Source organism: Ceratosolen solmsi, unplaced genomic scaffold, assembly GCF_000503995.2.
Source record: "Ceratosolen solmsi marchali unplaced genomic scaffold, CerSol_1.0 scaffold7, whole genome shotgun sequence".
Lineage (NCBI taxonomy): Eukaryota > Metazoa > Arthropoda > Insecta > Hymenoptera > Agaonidae > Ceratosolen > Ceratosolen solmsi.
In genome coordinates, this window is record NW_011948413.1 from 17600212 (window position 1) to 17612915 (window position 12704).

Consider the following 12704-nt stretch of genomic DNA (forward strand, 5'->3'; position numbering starts at 1 on the left):
AGTAACCGAATTTTTTTGCTTTAAATTGTGTTTGATAGCAATCATCACTCTTGAAGTGAAAGAACTGGTTTGTTGAAGATGAATTTTGTACGCAGATATATATATATATATATATATATATATTATAAAAATGTTAGAAGCAGTTTTATCGGGACTAGCTAAATGTAAAATATCATCTAACGTTGAATTTCACTTAGATTAAAGTTGCATCTTACATCTGACTTTAAATTTTGATGACGATGAAAGGAAAAAGTAAAATGTCGAGTTACTATTATTTTGTTCGTGATTAATTAAAGCAAATTATATGATATTAATGATGTGTTGATTTCTTTGATTATCCGTGTGAGAATTCTACGTTTCATTCAAAATTATAAAAAAAATAATAAATTATACAAAATATATACTGTTTTGCAATATAATAATTTATTGCAGTCTGAGCTATTCATGATAATATAATTCATATTATCAAAAGAATTCGACCGTTATATTACAATATATTTGTATAGAGAAAATTTAGAGTCGAAGGAATCATTTTTAATGGAAATTAAAATTGTAATAATATTGCATCATTCATCTATTATGCAAAATAATACTGTATATTCAGCAGTATAAATTTATAGAATAAATATTTAAATAATTTACAATATTGAAACGTAAATTTGAAAGTTTATTGTCCTCTAAACTACTCATTAATGAAAACAATTGTTCTATTAAACTTGGATTGGAAAATGTCGCAATTGTGATGGTAATGCAATTTTGGCATCGTCTTGAAATTAAACTGCAAAGAACAGTAAATAAAATATATTTGCTGGTAACCAAATATTTGTGTATATTTTTCTCCTTATATTTGTATAATTTTTTTTTTGTTTTCTTTTTCTTTTTAATATATTTTTAAGAATAATTTAAATGAATGGATGAATGAATACATAAATAAATAAAATAAATAAGTGTGTGTATATATATTAAATTAGTCTAAATTGATATTTAGAAAAAAATGCAAGTTTCGTTTATTTCATTTTTTAGTGAAAATGTATTTTAACTTTCAAGTGACACACTATTTTATTAGGCAGTGGAACACGTGGTTTTAATGCCTATTTTAAGTATTAATACAATAGTTAAATTGTCATTGAAAATTTACAAATATTTTTATCAAATTATGTAACACTACAGCAAGTTTTACAATTATGTAATATCATTGACTGAAGAATGTCTAGACAATCCACTGTCACTTAATGTATAAAATTAAATACATATTTATTTTTAATTAAAAATTCAATTTGACGATTTTTAATAATGAAAGTTAAGAAATTTCAAAAGTGAAATCTGCGTTTGTTATTGTTGTCAAATACTTAATATTCAAAAGCATTGATGCTAATCAAAAAAGAGATTCAATTCTTTTAATGCGTATAATATATTTAGAAATATTTTATGAAGATTCTTTTTAAAATTGATATAAAAACCAATTTAGTTTTATTATTTTTTTTTTTTTAATTATTATTATTATTATTACTATTATTATTAGAATTTTTTTTTTTTTTTTTTTTTTTTTTTAATAAATTTTTTTTTTTTTTTTTTTTTTTTTAATGAACATTATTTGAACCAATTTTTTCTAAAAAAATGCAAAAGAATATAATTTTACAATGCACTATTATAGACAGTAATACAATTATTTTTTACTAATACAATTCGTCTATACACGCAAGCTTTTCACTTTCATTCATTTGTTTTTTTTTTTTGATTTTTAAACAAAAATATATGCAGAGAAAAAATATATTTAATTTTATAATTATCGTTTATCAATTGAATAAAATAAAGATGTTCTTGTTACTTTCGTTACGAAACGCATATCCAAAATTGTTTAAAAAACAGTACATTTATGACGTTGTTAATGTTTGGTGCACTTCTGTAAAGTATAAACGAATAAATATCAATTTTTATAGGGGCGTTGATTTTATTTTTTATCTTTATCTTCTTCCGTCGGTTCTTTTTTTATAAGAACTTTATTGTCACACTTTTTGTCTTTTTCGCACTCTGTGATTTCTTTCTTTACTATGACTTTATTATCACTCCATCTAGTATCACTTTTAGACTTGCACTCCACTTGTGTACCATTTAATTCTATGCCACTCTTTTCATCTTGAATTTCAACTATTTCTACTCGTTTCGTGTCATTTTGTATATTTTTAGATGCTATATGATATATGCTTTTAAGAGAAGTGAAATACGAATGTGATTCAGTCTAAAACAAAGATATTTTTTTTAAATTAAATTTATTTACCTTTTAGTATTAACGCTTAGAGACGACTTTTATAAACAATGTCTTAGTGTCGATTAATAAATAAATATAATTACTGGCGACAGCCCTCGAATTACAGGATCAACATCACTATACGTTTAATAAATAATTCCAATAACTTTATATAAAACTTACCGTTATTTTCTTTAATTTGTCATCAGCGTTTCTCAGTCTATCTTTGTACAATTTTAAATCATCCGAAAGATCTTTAATATTATTGCTTTGCTTAGTCGACTTTTCACTAACTGTGGTTAATTCATGCTGTATTTCAATCATTTTTATTTCAGTATCCATACGAGCATTCTCCGATCGTTTTAATTGACTAACTAATTTATCTATGTCTAACAAAGAACCTTTAAACATTATAAAACCTTGCGGTACTGCTTCGACCTCTGGTTCTGTCAATGAATTTTCTCGCCGAGCTCTCTTAGAAGCAGGCCCGCTTCCAACAAATACTGGTAGTAGCTTTTTATTCCCTAATGAATAATAATTGCACAAGAATTTCAATGGCAAATTCGATTGTTTAAGCTTTAAATGGATCGATTCATAATTAGAATAGGATTTGAATTTTTTAATCGCTTAATTAAAATGGGTTTATTATATATCAAATTAATATTATTTAAATGCTTATTTAATTAAATAAATATGCATACTCATAGAGAAGTAATAAGCACGATAAATTTAATTTATAAATCTCAATTCGTTCAATATTTTGAAAGCAATGCAATTAAAAAATTGTTTTTATAAGATGAAAAATATATTTTGTTTTTCATATAAATTTTCAAATAACTTACCTAGGGCAAGAGATCTTATAATATCATCTTCGCCTTCTGTTTTAACAGGAAGTCCATCCGCTTTCTCGCTATCTTCTTTCTTGGAATCTTTAATTTCATCTTCTTTAGTTTTGTCAGTTAACTTGCGATAGTGCAAAGAGTCCCTTGTGACGACTTTCTGCACAAGTTTGCGAACTTGTGCTCGTGACAAATTCAATCCTAATGTGTAAATTAACTCTTCAATATCTTTATCAAAAATATAACCACAATGGGTTTGATCAAAATATACGAAAGATAACAGGAGATATGGATCAAATGTATATAACTTAATTTTCTTCTTCTTTCCATCTTTATCTTTATCTCTTTTTCCTTCTTTCGATGAATCATCATCCTGAAAACGTGCGTTTTACAATTTTCCATTTCAAAACTTAAATACAACATAATAATAATAATAATAATAATAATAATAATAATAATAGTAATAATAAATCAATAAACTAACATCGCTATCATCGTCATCCTCATCATCATAATCTTCATTCTTATCTTTATCGTCATTTTTACTCTTGATATCCTTATCGTCTTTCTTGTCTTTTCCACCGTCATTTTTCTTTTCGTCTCTCTTATCGTTTTTCATTTTTCGATCATCATCTTTTTTCTTATCATCTTTTTTATCTTTTTTCTTATCTTCCTCTTTATCCTTTGGTTTTTCAGGTAAACTGCATAAAGCACGATATATTCGAAAACCAAAATCGCGCATTAGCATTTCGTTGAAAAGCTCGGCAAACAGCGACACCTCAAACGAATGTTCCTAAAATCGAAACGTCGGCATTCAAGTTAATATAATTATTTCTCTGAATTATTTTTAATCAATTGACCGAGACAATGTAATTAGATTCTTTATTCTAAAACTTATCTAAAGCTTATCTGCATTACCTTCGTATCCTCTGGCCTATAATCTAACAAGACGCTGAGAGACATCACTGTACAATCGAATTTACCACTTTTAGCAGTTCTAGAAGGATGAACTGTAATGTGCGAGGCTTCTGGTAAATTATACCTTTTTTCCAAAAGAGATTTCTCTCTCTCGTATACTTTCTTTTTATCCTCATCGTGCTGTAATAATGGTATGTTTATTTTATTTGTGCTATTATTCATTTTATAATTAAAATATACCTCTTTATCTTTAGGACGCTTATCATCTTTCTGCTCATCTTTGGGTGATGGCATACTTTCTTTATCATTCTCATCAATTTCATCTTGTCTACCTTCCTCTTTGGCCTGCTCTAATTTTATTGCCTTGGTAATCCTTGCTTGAAGCTGCGACCTCAAGCCTTTAGCATTCAGATTGCGCGCGACTAGCTCTTGGCGTAAATTATTAACCTAAAAAAAGATTGAACATATATAAATATAACTAAGAGATAAATATTCCATGTATAGGTGACGTAGGAAAATACATACTTAAATTTATATATTATATTTAGTAACAAGTATTTATTTTAAAATAATTTTTTTTTTTTTGCTTAATATAAATAATTACATAATAAAGTTAAAAATAATTAAAAGTAAAAGTTGTAAATAATCTTTGAGGAATGCATGATTCTTGGTCATTATTATAGAGAAAACATAAGAAGTTTGCAAACTAACTTGTAAAAATAATGTTAGTTTTTTAGATGAATTTAATGAAGATTTCACTGCAAAACTTCACTGAAAGTTAGAAGAAAATAGTCTTTTCGTTTAAATATCTAGAGGTTCTGATGCGCTTATTCGTCGGATATTCCTACAAAAATAAATCTTCTTTGCACTTACGTTCATATATTTTGGATCCAGCTCAGAATAATGTGTCGGGTCCTTTTTCTCTGGTATTGCATCATCCTGAAATGAGAAAAGAATCTTTATAACAAGTGCAAGCACAGCTATTATTAAGATTCTACAAAACTGAAGCAGCCCTTATAGCCAGTCGTAACTACACCCTTATCATCATCGTACACACATCCTGGCATTCCATTCGTCATTTATTCAGATTCGCACTAACTATCTATAATAACTAGGTTATTATAACATCGATTAATATCTTCAGTCACGATGCCCTTTTAACACGATACAAGAAACTGCTAGACTCTCTTAGTGTCCTGGCTCTGGTGTCGGTGTGGTTCATGGGTATAATGGATAAAACTTCATAAATACTAATGTAAGTAGTAATAATAGTATATAAAATGAAGATTAAATGAAAGTTTTGAGATAATTTTCTCAACTGATGGTGGAGTTTCTTTCTTTTTTTTTTTTTTGTGGAAAGGAAAATGATTCGGCTGCATACTTCCTCGAGCTAGGCTTGTTCGCTTTGCTCATTGAATGCAATGAGATAGCCAGTGGCTCATAATTGCTATATATGCTTATTAATCAACCACATCCGAGTTTCAAGATTAGTTTCAAGAACTGTTAAAACTGATTATTCAATAATACAATAGAGTAATACAGTCAGTATTTGAGGAATTGTTATACAGTGCGGTGTAAAACTGTATATTCGCGCGCCATTAAATTATAATTTCATTGCGGTGGCAAGAGGCAGCGATATTTGCAGGTAAGTTTAATAGAAGTACAAGAAAATGTAATTGTAAATTCATTTTTTCATACATCGTTCGGATAAGTTACGTTAAAAATCATATGACCCAAGAGTATTAAACTAAGGTAATTGAAAAATCAACAACTGCTTTATGAAATATAATAAAACGAATTGTTGCACATGCATCGTAAGTGGCAACTAAATTTCTAAAATCACTTTTGTACTGTATAACTCTTATTTGATATTGATGAATTAGCATATATCGCCAAATGAAAAAAAAATCAGTTTAGTAATAGGAAACAGCTGCACGATTAATTATAACATCAAGAATAATAGAAATAATCAAGAGGTAAAAAAGGTAATAATGCATATATCTATAAATATATATGTATATATATATATATATATATATATATATATATATATATATATGTATATATGCATATATATACACACACACGCATATGCATACATACATACATATATATATATATATATATATATATATATAAAAACACATATATACATGTGTGCCTATGTGTATATGTACATGTGTATGTATATGTATGTATATGCATATATATATATATATATATATATATATATATATATATATATACATATATATTTATAGATATATGCATTATTACCTTTTTTACCTCTTGATTATTTCTATTATTCTTGATGTTATAATTAATGCGGCGCCGACAGCGGCTGCACCCTCATCGACGTTCTCATTGGCAGCAACGTCCGGATCAACCTCGACGGCGGCTGCACGTAGCAGCTTACGCTCCAGTTGCTTTTTGTAGCTGATGTGGAGACCGTCCCATTCCAGTTTGGTCGGTACGCAGCGCCAAACATCTGGGAGAAATAGTATGACGGTTTCAACGCGAGAGGGTACCACACGGCCGGACTTGTGGGTCGTCTCTGCGCGCCTGTAGTAGAGCTCCAGGAAGCGGTACCTGCGCCGCAAGGAAAAAAAAACAATACCCAAACGTCAACTCTTGGAGGTTATTGCCTGCCTGTGCGCTTGCTTTCGTATCTTTTTCTTTTTTTCTTTATTTTTCCCGTTACGCTCTTTGTTGCGCTCTTTCTTTATTTCCGTTTCATTTTACATATGCGCAAAAACGTCCGCTCCTACCGCTCTCACACACACGCATCCTTTTTCTCTCATTTACTTTGCTCGGCGATGAGACAAACACAACGGTTCTCTTAAATATTGTTTGACAACACATAAATGTGAGACAAATGGTCCACCTGCCCTGTGCAACATACACCCACGCGCGCATACATACAGAAACCGGCAACGTAACAAAAAATAATTATCATTATAATATGAATAAACATAGTTCTGTTTGTGTATGGGTAACAAAAAATAATGTGAAAGAATAAATGAAAACCCAGGTAATGTCTGGTTCTTTATGATCATGACGCATCCATGTTGCTTTCTCCGTTGGTTGTTCAGAGCCAAGGTACGCATCATATTTGTACCTTCGATCGATTTATCTCCAACCTATGCTGTTCTTTTTGAGTTGAGCGAGTCAGAACTCGCCATCATGGTATTCCACATTTCATTGGATGCACTTTCAATGCGCATATATATATATATATATGCATATATACACACACACCAACACACGCACACTCGCACGCACACACAGAGATACTTGCATACATACATATGCACATGTGCATAGATAAATATACACAGATGTGCAATCTATCCGTTGATTAAATTACGTAATTGAAAATAACTTGTGTATTTTAAATATTAAGTCAATTCAATTTTATGTACAAACATTGAATCGGTATTTTGCTAAAACCGGTAAATTAATAAGATCAAAATTCCTTATACGATAGGACTGATTTCCATTATTCCAAACATTCCAAAAATTCAATGGGAGATTATCTTCTGATAAAGAAAAATTCTGAAATGCCTTTAAGTGTATTTAATTTTATCAGGCAAGTCTACGTTCCCTTAACGTCTACAGCTAATTGATTTGAAAATATATAATTACAATTGAATATCCAAAATTAAAAGTATTAAACTAATCTTTAAATTAGAAGTCTTACAGAATTATTAGCAGAATCCTTATTAATTTTATATACTTTTTCATTATTATCTTTGCACGAGATTAATTTCCATTTACAATTCATAATAAAAAACTGAAATTTAAATAAAGACAATATTTTAAATAAATTTTATTTATAAATGACAACTAATGCAGTATACATGGTTATATATAAATACAAAAATATAAAATTTAAAGGTAGTCGTTATTTAAATATGATATTTTGTTATTTAAACATTTTAAGCGTTGATTTTAGTAATTTACCAATTTCTTTGCTCAGAATAATTTCATTAAATTGTTGTATTTGAACAAAAAAATTATAAATAATATTATATTATTTTCAATAAAATCCTTTAATCACGGATAACTATGTATTAATTGTCAAATAACCACATAAATACTTTCAGATTAATTTTGTATTATTTCAATAGTTCTAAATCTTTTGAGGAATAATAAAATTAAGTACAGTTAATTATTTACAGTAAGGAATATTTTAATCGCGTTGTCAGGTAATTAATTAGCGATTAAAAAATTAAGATTAGCAAGTACTTTTGAATTCATACCATTGAATGCAGTTGGAGAGATCAATTCCTGTTAATGCTTTACATGTCCTAATAGCAGTTTTAATAAGAACCGATGGATCTTTTTCCGGATTTGGACCATCGAGTGAAGGACTCCAGGGACCTCCAATTGCCATTGTTTCATTTTTGCCGCGTAAGCCGACTAAAAAATTAATTAGCCGCGTCGGGTGAATATAATCCCGATCGTTATCCCGATCCTCGGTGACACCACAGCAACGCTTGTAAATTTCATCCATAGCAGGCATTGATATTAGCATAACCTAAAATTTTTATTTAATTTAAAGTTTAAACTATTTAATAAAATACAGTTACAAGTATGAAAAGATTTTCAATAATAATAATAATAATAATAATAATAATAATAATAATAATAATAATTTAAGATTAAAGTTCTGTTGATGTAAATATGATTCATTATATAATATTTTATAATTGTGAAACAAATTTTGGCTAAAACAAAACAAAAAAAGTTGTAACACACTTTTAATAAGAATGTTTATACTATTGAATAAAATAATTAAAATAGTTCATTTTCATTTTCATTTTGAAATGATATTCGAATATATAAATTATATAGTTGTCCTCTCCCAAACTATCGGTACTCAAATATTCTTTATTTTGAAACCTCGAATTTCATAAAATTTGTTGCTTTTGATTATTATTTAAAATATTGATTAATTAAAAAAAAAAAAAGGAAAAAAAACTATTTACCTTCGCTGAAAATAAATAATCCGCATCGGGTGGTTCTAATATGGCTGTATTCTCAACATAAGAGTCAACGTCTTTATGCATAACATGAAAGGAACAAGGTTTATTCAGAGTAAATGGCATGTGGGGTGGAAAAGCATCCACCCATCTGAAGTTTGTAGAAAAAAAGTCACTGGGAATGTACATATTTTGGTAACGTCTTTTGATTTCCAGAACATCTGCTTCTGGTCTGTGTATTATTATAAATGTAAATCATCAGTAAATTGAAAATTATAAAATTACACTGCGGCTAAAATACTTACAAATCAAGAGCTATCTTTGGTATTTGTACCATATATCGTGGAACCACCCTTGTTCTTCTACGAGGTCTTGGTGATTTACTTCTTCTTGTTCTGGATGGGCTGCGCTCTTCTTTCTTTTCTCTTTCTCTGATTCTCTCTTCTCGACGTCTTTTTCTTTCAATTTCTTCGTCATCGTTTCTTCGATCTCGAGGAGACCTTTCTCTAACTCTTCCAACTTTATTGCGATTTGCAACAGACGATGTATTTGTATTACTTGTATTAAACCTATTTAAAAAGTTTGCATAATGCACAATGCCATTAGAATTATTTTGATAATGATCAGCCTAGTAAATTTTATATTTATATTTATAATACCTATTATTTGCATTGTCATTAGGAGGTGGAACAGCATTATAACTTCCAGATGTCCGAGTTGGTTGATTTTGTCGATTGCTTTGATTAGTCTGCTGTGTATTTGCATTTGTATTACTGTTTCCCATAGGAAGTACTTGTATTCTTGTTGCATTCCATTTAAAAGGCATTGAAGGATTATACGATGCTTCTACCAGTACACGATCACCTACAGCCGGATTCGATCCCTTGACACAAGCACTGAAAAATGAATTATAATTTGATGTAACAGATATAATAAATTAGGAATTATTTTACATTGTTACTTTATATCATATATCTGCAATCCGTTTAGTAAAGATTCATTACCTAGTTTGAAAAAACACATCTTCATCTACAAATCCAAAATTATCATGAACTTTGGTAACTGTACCCGTAAATACTCTCTGTTTAGTTGACGAAGGAGGCACATTTTGCTGAACTTGCTGAGCAACTCCAGCTACGGATTGTGTGAAGGTATTCGTATTTAACGCTCGTGGAGTTGGATACGATACTGTAGCAACTTGAGGATAAAGCTGTCCAGCTATACCAGATGGTAAATTAGAGCCCAACGTTGCCATGGATGCCATTGTTATATTTGGCTATAACGATAATAAATATTATACGGTTAAAACTAACGAGTTCCTTGCAGTTTCTTGATTAAATTTATAAAATAAACTAACTTGTTGCAATCCTAAACTCTGTTGGTAAACTTGTTGGTTTGGCTGTTGATATTGAACCATTGGTTGTCCACCCATACCACTCATAGCTTGACCAAGCATTTGCTGCTGGATATTCTGAATTCCTTGACCTTTGAAAAAAAAAAAATTTGATCACCTTATTGTATTAGTTTGCATATTTTTCATTAAAAATTTATTGAGTATAGAGGAAGTAATTACAAAAAGAAAACTATGTATATATATATATTTATAAATATTTTACATTAATAATAATATTTATCCATGTTTAAATTGTTTTAATTTGTATTTAACATAAAAAATTTTACATCATCAATAATTGAACTTATCTTTATAGCGTTTAAAAGATATAATTTTTTAAATTAAATGTAAATTTAAGAATGATAATCATTAAACTTCAACGTCCTCTTAGGTTTGCATTTCAATTCTTCTCTTTACCAATAAACCTCTTTGCTAAAAATAATTGGAACGCTTCAATTTAGCACGTATGTGCAAACTAAATACTTACTAAAATACATATTCGCTCAACAATAGAAAGCAACGATCAGCAAAATTTATAGTGGCATTTCGTAGTTTATTGAAATAAATTTGCGAACCATCCAATAAAAAGGCATAAATTTAATACTAATACCAAATCTATTTACATACAACCGACAGCGCTTTCATTATCAATAAAACGCAGTGGAGCAATTTTTCTCACACTCTGCCTCAGCGCCTATGCACACGTATGTTAAAACAAAACTACATGCACGTTTTGGCCTCATCTTGTTGACTGGCTTAAAACTCGCATACATCGCCGAAAAGAAGTACATCGAGGCCATTGAAAATACACCCTTTCCCGTTCTAAATAGCCCCAACCGCCTCTCCCGCAAAACCGTGACGTTCATACACACTGGCACATACGCGCGTCAGTCGGGAATGAGAGACAGTTTGGTCGAGTTATTTGGCAATTGGCAGTGCGCTAGTGTCATGCCTTATGCTTTCATCATCCACACGGCACACGCTTCGATCGCTTATTTTCTTCTCCGCCCTCCTCACCATTTCGTTATTATATTATTATTTTTATAATTGCTTCGTGTCAATTTGTTGCGACTCTCACCTGCATTGCGTACCCAGGGGGGATTTTTGCCACCCCCGAAGGGCGATATGTTGCTCATGGTTTAGATCGAGCTGCGGCTTCGGTGAAACACACAGCGGGTGCAACAAACGATACGTTCGAGATATCCAGGTTTTAAATGGGACCGAGACGGCGTCCTTCACTTCGGCGCCATGTTTCGGACTCCCTTTTGCTTTCCACCACACATGCGTCATGCACATGCGCAAAGAACTACCGAGGTCAATCGACTAGCTTCGTTCGTGATTTTTGCTTTTTGTTTTCCAGCTCCTGCTTATTTTGAGTTTGATTGTATAGCAATAATGCCGATCACCGAGCAATAATGAAAATAACATTGATAATGTTACGGCGGTCATTGTTGCCATTAATAATCGTGCGCTTTCACGATTTATTATGAATCTAATGCTTTTATAATTAATTGTGCAATACTAATTTATTTTTCATTTTATAAATGACAATTGATATGACGCTCTGGGTTACGATGGTAAAATTACTTTAATAATTATAAATGTTAAATAGCGTTGAAATATTATTCTCTATAAAGTATCATATCGAGTAAGTTTCATTGATTGTCGCTAACAAATCCCGTCAGCTAATGCATTATCACTGAATATACCTATATATATATATATATATATATATATTTAGGTATAACTATATTCGTATGTTTTTACCTTTTTTTTTTTTTTTTTTTTTTTAATATTTTTAAGTTTAATTTTTAAAATGTGAATTAAATAACCAGAAAAATGTGTTTTATCAGGTAATAAATAATTCTTACGAATTTTATTTAACAATCGTGTTATTAAAGCCGTGTTTTCTATGTACGAAGGTCATTTATGTATTATAAAGAATTTTTATTTCATTTCATAAGAAGTTCTTACTTTATTAAAGTATACATTTATATCTTATTATGATAAATGCGATGTAATACAAATAATTTTATTTAAGATCTTAAATATATATGATTTGTCTTTTAATTTAAAGGTAAGAGTCAAATGAGAGTTACGCGGGTTTCCGTTTATTTCGATGATGAAAAAAAATTGGATAAATTTTTGCTGCTTTATCGATTTATTATAAATATAATATTTAACACAACATAAAACTTAATCAAGTTGTCATTTATTAAATCTTAATACTATTAACTTAAACAATGCACAATATCTTCTACAATCGTTACTAGCTCAAATATTATAGTAAACTTTACATTCTTAATACAACAACGTTAAAG

At 29.4% G+C, this 12704-nt stretch overlaps 1 protein-coding gene across 1 annotated transcript; it reads right to left on the reverse strand.

Moving 5' to 3' along the window:
* Nucleotides 1-1933: 1933 nt before the first annotated feature.
* LOC105367589 (cell division cycle and apoptosis regulator protein 1) lies at nucleotides 1934-11672 on the reverse strand. Its single transcript, XM_011506357.1, has 15 exons — nucleotides 11462-11672; nucleotides 10348-10475; nucleotides 9995-10266; nucleotides 9650-9886; nucleotides 9296-9559; nucleotides 8997-9222; nucleotides 8268-8545; nucleotides 6333-6594; nucleotides 4879-4944; nucleotides 4246-4452; nucleotides 4006-4185; nucleotides 3572-3880; nucleotides 3091-3460; nucleotides 2432-2772; nucleotides 1934-2239 (listed from the first exon to the last, which is right to left on the reverse strand). The coding sequence occupies exons 1-15, from the start codon at nucleotides 11517-11519 to the stop codon at nucleotides 1952-1954; spliced, it is 3486 nt and encodes a 1161-aa protein (XP_011504659.1). The 5' UTR covers nucleotides 11520-11672; the 3' UTR covers nucleotides 1934-1951.
* Nucleotides 11673-12704: the final 1032 nt, after the last annotated feature.